General features: G+C 43.1%; 1 protein-coding gene across 2 annotated transcripts in view; it reads right to left on the bottom strand.

Moving 5' to 3' along the window:
• LOC115782726 (serine/threonine-protein kinase WNK2) overlaps nt 1-13,627 on the bottom strand; it is a 39,868-nt gene that overhangs the window by 8,512 nt on the left and 17,729 nt on the right. The window contains exons 9-24 of one of the 2 annotated variants that reach the window (XM_030733107.1): nt 12,692-13,594; nt 10,920-12,083; nt 9,164-9,331; nt 8,589-8,996; nt 7,893-8,234; nt 7,644-7,687; nt 6,184-6,343; nt 5,969-6,085; nt 5,231-5,401; nt 4,925-4,967; nt 4,504-4,599; nt 3,280-4,073; nt 2,814-2,871; nt 2,643-2,716; nt 1,809-2,452; nt 140-369 (exon numbers count right to left, since the gene is read on the bottom strand). In XM_030733107.1, the coding sequence (XP_030588967.1) occupies nt 140-369; nt 1,809-2,452; nt 2,643-2,716; nt 2,814-2,871; nt 3,280-4,073; nt 4,504-4,599; nt 4,925-4,967; nt 5,231-5,401; nt 5,969-6,085; nt 6,184-6,343; nt 7,644-7,687; nt 7,893-8,234; nt 8,589-8,996; nt 9,164-9,331; nt 10,920-12,083; nt 12,692-13,594 (5,416 nt within the window). The remainder of the gene's footprint in view (nt 1-139; nt 370-1,808; nt 2,453-2,642; nt 2,717-2,813; nt 2,872-3,279; nt 4,074-4,503; nt 4,600-4,924; nt 4,968-5,230; nt 5,402-5,968; nt 6,086-6,183; nt 6,344-7,643; nt 7,688-7,892; nt 8,235-8,588; nt 8,997-9,163; nt 9,332-10,919; nt 12,084-12,691; nt 13,595-13,627) is intronic. The other variant, XR_004020174.1, reaches the window with a different exon arrangement.

The raw sequence follows: 13,627 nt of genomic DNA, 5'->3' as shown, positions 1-13,627 counted from the left end.
CTGAACCTGGTGCCATTCCTGTCTTCTCCACATACAAAATGTGTGCTTCTGACTGCAAACGCTCTCCCATACACACAAATCATCGCATCATCACACGCATACACAACCACTCATCACCCCACTTTCCCAACCCACATACCTTTTCTCTCAGCGCTGGTGGTATTAAGATTGTTTTTCAGCTGCTGCACCATGGGATTGAGCAGTTTTCCAGCTTTCAGCTTGTGTTTGCTAGCTCTGCGCCTGCGGCCAGTTGGGGGTGCAGCATGAAGCAGGCTGACAGTGGGGGGCAGAGTTTTTCCCAGCTCCTTGTAGAGACGTTCAATCTCGCTCCTCTGAAAAGCCTGCAGCTCTGAGATCTCCTTCATGTGTCTAAACAGAAGATGAAATGAGAAAACATCCACAAAAACATCTTAAAACAAAAAAGAAATTTCACAGATTACAAGCTCATTTCATGAACTCTCTAATGTTAAACTCAGTATTAGCATGAATAATAAAAACCCAATTTTAGACCATTATTCTATCAGTTTAGGTTTTGTAATTTCAAGGGTAAATAACTTACTAATATACAACATCATAGGTATATTCTGTTTGTTTTGCATTCCACCATACATAGCCATGACAAAGAAAGCTTTTATATTCTGTGGAGTCCTGTGAAAAATTAAGTACCCCTTACTCTACATGTATGTTAACATAGTGCTACAATCCCAAGAGTGGGCACCCCACCAAATACACCCAAAGGTCAGACTATGCAGTGCTCAGAGAAACTGCAAAGAACCCAAGAGCTACATGTCAGACTCTACAGGCCTCAGTTAGCATGTTAAAATATTCAAGTTCATTATGTACAATAGAGTACAATTAGAAGAAGACTGAACAAGTATGGCTTGTTTGGAAGGGTTGATAGGAAAACCCTCTTCTCTCTAAAAAGAGTATTGTAGCACTGCTTAGGCTTGCAAAACCACATCTGGACAAATTATAAGACTTCAGGAAAAATGTTCTTTGGACAGACGCGACCAAAGTGTAGATGTTTATCCATGATGCACAGCACCAAACACAGTGTATCAGCAAAAACACTTCATACCAGCTGTAAAGCACAGTGGTGCAGGGGTAATGATTTGTTTTGCAGCCACAGGTCTTGGGCACTTTGCAGGCACTGAGTCAACCATGCCCTCCTCTGGATACCAAAGTATTCTAGAGTCAAATGTGAGGGCATCTTTCTGACAGCTAAAGCTTGGCTGAAACTGGGTGATGCAACAGGACAATGATCCCAAGCACAGCAACAAATCTACAACAGAATGGCTGAAAAAGAAAATGATCAAGGTGCTGCAATCAAAGTCAAAGTCCAGACCTCAACCTGAGTGAAATGCTGTGGCTGGGCCTTAAGAGAGCTCTGCCCAAACGAATATTCACAAACCACTGAACTGAAGCAACGCTGTAAAGAAGAGTGGGGCAAAAGTTCTCCAACGATGTGAGACTGGTAGTTATACAGAAATGATTATTTCAGGTCATTCCTGCTAAAGGTAGTTCTACAAGCTAAGAATTAACAGACTGATGTTCTGCCAAGTGCAGTAAATTAGGTCATAGTGTTTTCTGATCAGCATACAGAGGGACATACCTGATCATATGTTACCAGAGAATGGTGAATAATTTTATGATCAGTAACCAAAATGGTATATTTCAATCTAAAATAGACAGTAATAGCAACAAATTCAAAAAAGTTTCATAAAACGAGCACTGGTTAAAGAATTTACAACACATTTGTGTAGCTGTAGGTAACTGTGAGCATGCAGTCATCCACAGCTACAACTTACTTTTCTCGAAGTTTCTGTAATTCTTTCTTCATGTCTGCATCCTCAAACTCGGAGTCATTGTCACTGCTGATGTAGGATGAGGGTGCAGGAGTGTGACCATTCATTGACACGGGCTGTCGACTTGGTGAATCACAGCTCTGTTCACTTTTGCTCCGCCCAGAGCGCCGCAGGAAGGCAACTGCCCTCTTCATGAGGTCATTTCCACTGTGCTCAGACAGGGTATGAGCTGGAGGAGCTGGATGCGCAGGAGGAAGAGCTATGCTGCTGTCCTCATCTGCTGAGTCAGAGCAGAGGTGAGATGGGTGGCAATAGTGGTGATGTGCTGAAGCATCAATGGTCTGGGCCCGGGGAATGCGGCATGGGGTGCTGTCAGGACTGGAAGAGGGCGTGGCCTGGTAGAAGTTTGGTGGAGCAGAGTAACGGCTACTACAGTGAGGCTTAGATGTTTCTGCATTCTCATCATCACCTCCAGGTTTTACAGAGGACCTGCACATAGCTACACATCCCTTCTCTTTCTTGCTCATGCTCTGAGTCTGGCTGTAAGACCCTCCAGATCCACTAGAAGGAGCAGGGGAACTGCAGGAGCTGCAGCTTGTCTTACTTTTCTCCAAACGGCAAATGACATCCGGTGGAGTTGGGATGATCTGCAATAATGGGAAACCCATGTTCATAACAAAATTAGGTTCCACAAACAACTAATGCAATGTTAAAGCAACAAACTGGAAACAGGACAAGCACTGGCATAAGCCATGACCTGTAAAACAATTTTATTAGGTCAAATTAAATTTATATTGAGCAGATCTGTTCATTAAAAGTGTAAAAGTGGAGTCTTACTTGAAAACGGCTTTTGGAGCCATGTGAAACAGAACTGGCAGGCACTTCTCTTTTGTTTAAAACGCTATTAGTACCTAAAGAACCAGTAAGGAGATGTTTTTTTCAAAACAAATCCATGTGTAAAACATTAAGCAATAGTAAGGTGATATGGATAGTACATAAATTACCTACCTGGCACTGCACAGTCACTTAATGTACCCGCATCATCTGTGCGCTCTGGAATCTGAGGCTAAGAATGAAAAAGAGAGACGTGTGTGTTGGAAAGGCTGAAATGATGTGTATAATGACAAGTGTTAAAATGTGGCATACACAGGACTGGTGCATTAAGGCTAGCCATTATCCTTTCCTGACCTCAGTTTTGTCTGAGTCCAAACCTGATGTGTTTCTAGTGGCATGCATGCACACAAAATATGAGTCAGAGGTCAGGCTCAATCATTGTTATAAAAGGAGTAACTTTGTTACCCTCCCCTCTTTTTAACTACAGCATTGGCCTTGCTCTTTATAGACAATAGTCAAATCAATAGCACACTGCAGGGAATCGATTCAGTGTTGCTGCTATTAATATACTATGTAGCTTCTAACCAGTGCCTGGTTGCTCACATTTCTCACTCACACACACACACACAGTGCATTTTACCAGCAGTTCCCCCTTCTTCTTTGTAAGTGCTCCCTCAGTGCTCTGGCTGTCTGAAACTGGAGGGGAGCTGACCCCCTCTGTGCTGGCCACCTGGGGGTCAGATGTAACGCTCGAGGGCTGGGAAGGCGCATGCTCCTGATATAACAGGTTTCGCAGCTTCTCATCCAAAGTCTTGATAGTGCGGTCAACAAACTCCACCCTACGTGGGCCCTCACTGTCTGACTCTCCTGGCCCCGCACCTTGTTGATGGCTTGAAGACTGAGAGTTCTGGGAATTCTGATGTGCTGGACTCTGGGGCTGCGAGGTCACTGTCCCAGGCTGCATGGGTGTGGCATAGGGTTGCTGCAGGACCACAGACTGATGGGAGGCCAGCTGAGGAGGAACCTCTCCAGTAGGGCTGGTCTTCTCGTTTGGTTGATTAGTCTGAGATGAGACCAAACCAGCAGCTGTTCCTTTCTCAACGGCATTCACATCCAGAGAAACAGGTGGCACAATAGCGCAACATGGCATATCAGTAACCACAGAAACAGCGGAGATGCAAGGTTCGTCCACAGACAGTGAGTTGCGATGGTTGACGCCACTAGCACCCAGTGCACGTTTAGTTACACAGGGCTGGGTTTGCTGGATGTGGGCTTTGCTCGTGATTTGGTCTGGAGGTTGGACTGAGGTTTGAGTTGTGGTGGGCAGTGAGGTGGATGAGGATGGGTTTTGGGAGGACAAAGATGCGCCTTGAGTAGGCACTGCAGCTGTGTTGCCGTTGGCCCCGACTGATGATGAGCCAGAATTTTCAGATTCTGGAAAAATAAAGAGACGACAGTTAATTAGCAGGAGAACAGATTGATACTTAAACAGCCAAGGCTAAGAAAGGAGCTAGCTCCTGTGAGTGCCAGAGTGTTACATCATTGTTCGTCTTCCCCCATCAGGCTCTGTCAGTTGGAGTATAAATCCTGCCCCTCATTTTTTTGCCTAAAACCACTGCAGACACACTCTTATATAACTGACCCCAACGGATGAACCAACACAGACACACTCTGATGCCTGTGCATCGTCTTCAGTAATAGCAGAAGCAGAGAAAAACAACAAAAAAAAAAAAGCTGCAGATTTCAGTTTTATAGATAACATACTCCAGCTAGTATGTAAAACAAATCTTCTTATAGAAGATTCTTTGTTTAGAAAGAAAGAAATGTGAAGACATTGGAAAATAATAACAGAGTATGGGCTTACCCTGGGTTTTAGAGGTGTGCAATGTATTCTCCTTGTCGAGCATGGGAGTCTCAGCCACAGGACAAATGATAAACCAGCGCTTGCCAGTGTGGAGGACTATCAAGAACAGACAAAAAACCCCTCATCCATCCACATCTATAGTCTCAGAATTTAAACGACACATGATTCAGAATGATTTCCAAAATAACTGCATTCTATAACAAACAAGACCATCATGGTGTTAACAACAGCACACTGTATCATAAGTCATTTATAATAAAATGACGTACAGTATGACTGAAAGGCAATTCAAAACAAACAGTAACCAAGTTTAACATTCCAGGTCAAGTTCAACGTTTTTATTAAATTATCTTCCTTCCAATGTAATGTAATATAATTACAGATTAGATTAAGATGAGTGTTGGTTGGTAAAAAGCCTTACCGTTTTGTTGGTACACTAGCTGTGGGGTGCTGGGCATTGAAGCCTTCAAAGGAAAAGAAAGATTACTAACCAGAAGCATGTGCATCAATTTAATAGACATTTAAAAAGGCTTCCCCCAACCAGCCAAGAAGCTGGACCTCAGAATAAATTCAGTTAGATCAAAATGTCACATCAGCAAGGCTGGTATTTTTGGCAGCAGTGCAAAGTCATCTTGAGAGTGCTGCATGGGTGATGCATCTAAGACAGAGGCACACGTAGACAGATTGCGCCATTTCATCTATTAACCGTCAACAGTGCGTTTCTCACCTCTGTTCCCAGTGTGCCAGGCCCTTCACTCTGTTTAGGGCTGCATCCCTGATCAGAGTTCCTCTCACCCTCGGTGTCCTCACTCAGCATGTCCTCAGCCTTGTCCACAATGTCCTTCAGCTGTTCAATGAAGACCTCTTTTTCTAGGGGCAGAATAAAATCGTTCTCCACCTGAAGAGAGGAAAAATAAAAAAAACCCCACAGTACAACATTAAAGAATTTAACTTATCAAGCAACACTTAAAATAAAGTGGCCATGGCTATGCTGGGAACAGATGACCAGGCACATTCAGAAAGGCAAACATGAGAAACAAAATACATAATTTAGAATTTTCTGATATATCAACCTAATGTAATTTTCTGCAAAGATAAATCAAATGTTATCTGCAATGTATTGTATGATATAAGAAAATCTAAGGACCACATTTATATCACTTCTTCCTGCTTTTACATTTTGAAGTATTTTGTTTTTTTAATTTCAGTACGATTCACAGGCAGGGATTCGCCTTGCACTATTTTTTTACGTGACAAATTATTAGGCATGTTACATCATTATATCTGTCTGTAAATATGCTGTATGAATTACCTAGGAGAAAGGGAAAGAGACAAACAACTGATTTTTGCTGCATTGCAGGTGAGATCAGCAGACAGGCCATGAGCAGCTTGCAAAACACTTAAAAAAAAAAAAGTCGTTTGTATCAACTGAGCTGACAGTGTCTTCACCATGTATGTGTCATACCATATATGTAGCAATCTCTTCTGGTGCATCTCCATCCAGGTCAAATTTGAAAGTGACCATTTTATGGTTATGAGTCTCCAGCTGACACTCAACCATCTTATCCCCAGTATTACACACCTGCAACAGGAGCAATTGCAGTGCATTTTCTTATGTTACATTTTTTGACAAGAGCTTAAGGAAATATGCTGCTTGTTGGAATCATTTTGGTTACCCACATTCAGCATGCTGAGCTTTGGTCTGCTGAGCTTCTCTTGCCGAGAACGAGTGCGTGAGGACCTGCGGTGGTGTTTGCGGACTTTCCCGTCACATTTACCTCCATGTGTCCCTTCATAACCATCACTCATCTCCTTTCCTGATGTGGCATCGGAGTTGACACTGGTTTGGGAGAAGACAGGGAGTTATGCGAACCCATAAACTATTTTATTCACTAAAAAACAAACACCCAGCACTACTTTTAACCACAATGCTCAACGCATGACAAATTTCAAAACAACAAGTATGGACAAACCTGTCCAAACACATCTAACCACTCTGCCCGCATAAATGTAAGCGGCTGACAAAGAGAGATTTAGTTGATAAGATGCGTGATACACATTCATGAATAACCTACTGAAATCTGAAAACACAAGAAGCTCTATTATCGCAGAGCCTCCTGTGTGCAACTGATATTTTGTATTGAGAACAGTGTAAGGGTCTTTATCGCCTCTCGGCTCTTGAAGCTTAATGAAAAGGTTTTGTAAAGTTTTTCACAGCTATGGAATGCCTGCAGGATTTAACAAAAGTCTGATATCAGCCATAGATAATGCTAAACTCCACATGAGCTTCAAGAGGATACAGATATGTGGGGATTAGCAACCTGCTACGTATTATGCAAGTACTATTGAAAATGTTTTCCTGTATGTTCCCATGACTCGCAAGAGCTGAGTGTTCTGCTATTGTATAGACATGTTTAGTCATCTGCCCTTTGGTCAAGTGGCAGTGTTGACTAAACACAATGTAACTCTCCAGCTACACACAAAGTTAGGCAGGTTTACATGACAACAAATAAAATTAAAAGCAGTTCAAGAGCAACAGCCAGTTGTTAGTTGTCCCATCATTCGTACTGTTTGTAGAACAACAATCAATGAATTATCTGTGCCTCGTGAAAAATTTCTGAGCTGTGAAATTTAAAACAAAACTATTGCAATGTTGCCAACAACCAGTGCAAGATCTTGCCAGGCATCATTTTACATTTTCCTTTATTTTTTTTCAGTTCTAGTGGAGCTACTGTACAGTAACAGTGAGAGGTGTAGCACCCAGTCAGAGGGTACAGGAGGCTGGTTATATTGTGTATTTTCACTGGACAGATGCCCGTTCTATTCTCAGATGAAATTTAAAAGACTTTGTAATGTCAGATCTGACTAACATTTGCCTTCTCATATAAATCTGCTATTGTCTGTAAACATTTAGAAATCCAGTGGACTTTGAAAATGGTTTTAGTCTGCACTAAGAGAGGTCCAAAAACTGTTAACAGACCATGTGCATTCATCTTACTGGTACTCAGGCAGGATGTCTCACCAAGGGTTAACACACACTTAACACCTGAGAACTGACTGAAATTAGTCTAACTTTGTATGCATTTCACAATCGCTCCCCTGTATCTGCCAAACATAGCTGAAAAGAAATGATCTAGTACCTGTCATAGCTCTGTCCTCCTGTGTGTTTCTCTGCAGCTTGATCCTACCAACAACAAAACTCAGTGTTAAACAACAAGAGAAAATAATGGGATAATGGAGAATATGAAATCCTTTATCTTCTATTTTATGGTTTGAAAATAAGTACAGGGATGCTACGCGTCATTACACTGGTATCTTTTTAAGTCAAGCTGACAGGGTGAAATAAATAGTGTGAACTTAAAGTGTTTAAGTCAATCATGGGTTCGTACCTCCGTGTTAATCTCTGAAGGACCCTGACCTGCAGCTCCTGTAACATTACTAAGTTGCTTCTGTTGAGTCCAACAGGAACTGGCAGACCCAGATGATGCTCTCTGGGAGTCTACAGACTGCAGCACAGGAATTTGGCTTGGAACCTGACTCTGTGGCTGGGCCTGTGGGGGCAGCTGGCATGGGCTCACACTGTCCAGCTGGGCAGCCGCAGAGGCTGTGCCCAGGTCTGCCCCGCTCTGCGCATGTGAAGAAAAGACTGCAGCTTGTTTGAGCTGAGACGTCTGGACTGGCTGCGCACAGGGAACAGGTTCAGGATGGCTGATCTGGGACTGCTGAGGAGCCTGCAATTAGATACAAACAAGAAGACACATAATTATTATCATCGTCCTCAAAGAATATTATTTAGAGATAGAGTTTCTTTCACAAAATCCATCTATGAACTACATAGCAAGTTTTTTCATATACAGTAGTTCATCAATTTAATTGTAGCACATAAATGTTTATTATGCTCACCACATTTCCTCTAAATTATTTTTTTGACACAAAGAAGATGTAAAAACAACGCAAGGTTATTACAATCTTAGATGGCACCCCTTTAAGTAAAAACCACCTTTAACAAACACACACAAATACTCTAATTCCAGTTCACACCTTCTTGGTAAACATATGTGCTCCACTGCAGCGGTCGTAATTACCTGCATTAGTGGCTGACTGCTGCCAATTGTGGGAGGGTGTGTGCTCTGGCACTGGGCAGTGTGTGTGTGTTTTGGGTGGGTGGTTAGGATTGATATAAATGCAGGTGATGCATGAGAAGCCTCAGATCTAGCAGTGCGTTGTGGGGATGTGGGTTCCACATTACTCAGCCCATGTGAAGGGGAAGGTTTGAGGGACACTGAGATGGGTGAAACTAATGCATTTTCATTGTGCAGAGGGGAAATGGGAGAGACAGAAGGAGTTGCAGGGACAGTATGCCCAGGGGAGAGGAAGATGTGATTAAGAGAAGAGGAGGCTGAAGGGGGAGGAGCAGTGCAGGAGTGAGGGCAGGAGGATTCACAATCAGTCACAGCTGCCATCACCTGGACTGTGGGATACTGTGAAGGAAACTAAAGGAAAAAGAAAAAAAAGGAAGAAACATTGAAAAGTCAAATAGTCTAGAGAAAAAGAAAGGTCTGCACACAGGAGGATGATGCATCAAAAGAACTTGCTTCAAGCCTATAAGAAAGAGAGTATTATGGAGGTAAGATAAGCAGTGACAACAGACTGACAATACCTGTGATTGGTGTGATGGTGAGAGTGAAGCTGAAATCTGAAGAGGCTGGAGTTGCTGTTGGTGAACAGTTGACTGTTGAGGAGGGAGTGCCTGTGCTGGCACACCGGATGCTGGCTGGCTGAGTTTCTGCCCATGACCCTGTCCATCCTGCCCAAGCTGTGATGTGCTCTGACCAGCAAAAAGAGGGACAAAAAAGAGGGAGGAACTTCAATGATGGCAGTTTGAAAAACTACAATTCCTGCTATTGACCCAGATTAGAACAGCTCACATTTTCCATCCTCTATTACTGCATTCAGTCTGAATCTTCCACCTCAGTGAACATTTGCACCACAAAACAGGCAGAGCAAGCCTTAGAGGGCTAGCAGATACAGGGATGAAAACCACTTTTGCTGTTTCATTATGATTTCCATTATACCGCTGTTGGCTGGTGTGATAAAATTCCTGTTTACTGGACTGCTCATTTTTTTCATTCACCTACTTTCCACAAACACAGCTGTTTCCAATTCAGCTTGACCCAATCAAAACCTGCCATTTTAATATGAAGAGTATCAAACACACACTACCATAAATAAAAATATCAACTTCTTTCGTCATTCAATGTCCCTCCCACACAGAGCATTACTGTTGAGACAACTTAATGCCGAATCACTCTTTCTGCTCCTGAGTTATGGCACTGAATAATGGCCACGAGATGCACAGTAACAGGATGAAACAAGAAAGTTGCCTTGTGAACCTTTGGGTGTTAAATGTTTGAATTAGCATATGAATGATTTAATTATGGTAAAAATATTATCAGTAAGGTCACAATAACCTTTGACTACCAAATTCTAAACAGTTCATCCCTAAGTCCAGGCAAACATTTGTGGAACACTAGTTTTTAAGAAAATGTATCATCATGTCCAAATAAACAACCTACACGGTATGTCTTACAAACTGAATCAGAACAGACATCAACTGTTACTTTTTAGTTACAACATATAAGGACACTCAAATGATTTTGACATAATTTTAGCTTTAAATGCCAAGTTTGCAAAGCTGTTCTAAAAAAATGTTGCAGAGGTTAATTTTAGAATATTTTTCAGAGCTTCTGTCAAATATTACTTATCTCTATTTGCTGATCCAGTCATTAATCCAGTCAGTCAGAATTATTTTTTTCTGACATGTACAAGCCATAAGAGTTTGACTATTTTCCTTATGAATTTTGAATGTATTCAACTTAGCTTCACTTTATATATTTCCCCTGGTAATCAGTACCAAACCAGCAGTGGCTCTAGGCCCCATTTTTTGAGAGCCACTGCATTAATGCAGCATACAATTACAAAAAAAGAGAAAGAAATGCACAATTCCTAGGTGATGTACTTTTTTTTTTTTTTTTTTTAACCATAATTGAAATGAAATTTCGATTATGGTAAAAAATCCCTAGCATCCCTAACAAAATAAAAGAATGGCCCAAATGTGATCTTTGACCACCAAAATCCAACCAGTTTATTGGTGAGTCTATGTGAACTTTTGCACCACACTTGAAGAAATTCCCTTCAAGCATTTCTAAAATATCGCGTGCACTTGAGTGTGACAAACAACATAAGGATAGACATATGGCCAACCCGAAATCAAAAAGCCTCTAGCCACAGCTGTCATCAGTATAGAGACACAAACAGGATAAGGTCAATGGAAACTCAGAAATTCAAAACTGTGGCACTATGTATGGAACCTTTATTTAATTACTGTATAGTGATGATCTACACTGTACACTCACCTGCTGGGTAGTATGCACAGCCTGGCCTTGCTGAGGAGAGGCTGAAATACTTTGAGAAGTCAGTACCTGGTTAGCTGCTCCATAATTCTGTAGACAGACTGGCTGTGCAGGCAGGTACTGACTCTGACCCGGAGCAGTCTGTTGAAGCGCAGAATGTGCATAGCTCTGAGAGGCAGCATCAGGTAGACCTGCAGCAGAGTAACTCTGATGTTTGGCTGCAACCTGCAGAACTTGTGTTGGGGTGGGTTGGGGCTGAGATTGGGATATATCCTGGCTCTGCTGTGGAACTGCTGTTTGCATGGCTTTTTGACTGTGCTGCTGGAGATTTGGAGTGTGCACTTGTTGCTGTGTAGGGCAATGAAGACTTTGCAGTTGTTGGGTTGGATGTTGTGCCATTTGTTGGTGTATGGCATGCACAGTTTCTTGGCCATGCTGGAGTTGAGGCTGAACACAGGCCTTCCCAGCATTTTGTTGTATACTGCACTGAGCATTTTGTAGTAAGGGCAGTTGGTGCTCTTGTTGAAGGGATATTTGCTGAGTATAAAGTGCTGGTGTAGCAGAGTTCTGACTAGGCTGCTGATTGGGCAGTTTGACTGTGGTTTGGGCCTGCTGTAATGTGCTGGGAGCTTGTACTGGTTGACATTGAACCGTGGCTGCCATAGCTGGGGCTGCAGATGCATGAGGACAACTTTCAGTTGGCTGCGGTATTGGCAAGGTGGTTGCTGCAGATGGCTGCTGAACTGATGCAGGATATCCTGATGCGCACTGAGCCTGTTGTAAAGTTGGGGCCACAGAGTTCTGGGATGTTTGCTGTTGTTGCAAGGGAAAAGTCAAAGAGCTTGTCGCTGTTACCTGCTGCTGTTGCTGAACTGATGCTTGGTAGCTTTGTACAACATGTTGTGGCACAGCAGATGATACAATACTTGCTGTAGCTTGAGTTTGTTGCACATTTGGAGGTGAGTAGCTACCAGCACCAGCTGAATGTTGGATGTTGACTGAACATAGGCTGGCTGGAGCTGGTGTTGGAGCACAAGGTTGAGCAGCATACAAAGTAGCAGGATAGCTGTGTCCAGGCTGGAGGTACTGCGGTGGAGCATGCACTGTGGAGCTGGAAGAGGACAGACCCTGGACAGACTGTTGATTCTGGTAACCTGTAGAACTGGCCTAAGAAACCAAAGCAGACAAATTAAAGTTAGAACCTCTTGGGACTTTCTAGTCAACAATAAAATCTTACAAAAGCTTATAAGTGTGCCGGTTATATGAAGTCATTCTGGATAAAAGTATAATGAGAGGATGAGGGATAAAAATAGTTAATGAAACATGTTTTGACAATGAGGAGGTGTTGACAGGTGTGAGCTAAAATGAGAACACAAGGGAGAAAAAAGTAGGAGAGAAAGAGGATGTAATTCAGACAGCTGCCCCTTCCCCTTTGGTTAGAGGATATCTATCTGTGACAAGCTTAATAGCTGTTGCATCTGGACAGTTAAGCAGAAAGGGAAAAGTTAAAATCTGGATCAGTAGTTAAAGGCATTGGTTAAGGTTAATCAGAAGGAAAATGCAAACTGATAAATTGACCCATGACAGCAGCAATATAATGATTTCTAAAAAGATAGTTAGCGCTAGTTGCCTATAAGGGCAGCAAGGCTCAGTGGGCAGCAAATCAGACCATCTCCATGCAGAATAATGCGGTACCATCTACAAGCTGGGAAAATTTGTTAAGCAGGTGTTGGCGCCATCACAGGACACTAAAGCAACTTGCTGTTGTGACCTACCACTCCTACAGCCCTGGTAACTTGCTGCTCTCTGGTACAGTATCTGTCTTCACACTCCTGGAGAAGTTCTTGGTCCCCAGCAAGACTGCTAATCTGGAACTGACTCTTCAGGCCACAGTCTCCATCACTGCTGACTGGCCTGTGGGCAGCTGAGGAGTGCAGTGAAGAGGCTTGAGGGGGTATGGAAGGGAAAGGGGCTGCTTTGCGACTGATTATATTAAACAGGGACTGCTGCAGCTGTGAGAAATTGGAATAATCACTTGAAGCCTTCAGCTGTCCATAACCAGAAGAGCTCATCATTCCACCAGATGATGGGTGGTGTCTAAAGTCACATGGGCAGTGGTGTGTTGGCATAACAACAGGACGGTGGTGCCACCTTCCATCTTGTGACCTCAAATGAAGCAAAGCAATACATGCCTGGCACACAGAGCCACTGTGCATTGCAGTATGGTGGTTGTGATGAGATGTCAGACTCAGGAGACTACTAAGGTCAGAGTGCCTGCGTCCAGTTGGCACAGGAAGTGATAAGGTCTCTGATGGCGGTCTGATGTTGGTATCACTAATTCGGCGGTGCACAGTAGGTGAGGAGACAGGGGAGATTTTTATTACTGGCATAGCACTCTGTGGGGAAAACCCATCCTCAGACTCTGAGTGCAGCTCAGTGGAACTGAGTTCTGACTGTTCTGGTACTGTTGGGTTGGGACTGATTGATCTCTTAGACTGAATGAGGGCATGCAGTCGAGCAATGTGGTTTGCTCTTTGAATGTCAATAACAGGGGCACTTCCCCTCCGGCCTTCAGCTCCCAGTCGAGTCCTGAGCTCTGGGCTCAGCGTTGCCCCCCACACTTCACCCCGTTCACAGGACTGGGGTCGATCTGTCAGAAAATGGCTACTGCTCGGGCACTGATTGAGGAACAACCCAAAAGCAAAACATAT

Source organism: Archocentrus centrarchus, chromosome 7 (assembly GCF_007364275.1).
Source record: "Archocentrus centrarchus isolate MPI-CPG fArcCen1 chromosome 7, fArcCen1, whole genome shotgun sequence".
Taxonomy (NCBI): Eukaryota; Metazoa; Chordata; class Actinopteri; order Cichliformes; family Cichlidae; genus Archocentrus; species Archocentrus centrarchus.
Note: the sequence above shows the minus strand (reverse complement) of the source record. Positions and strands in the feature narration are given on the sequence as shown.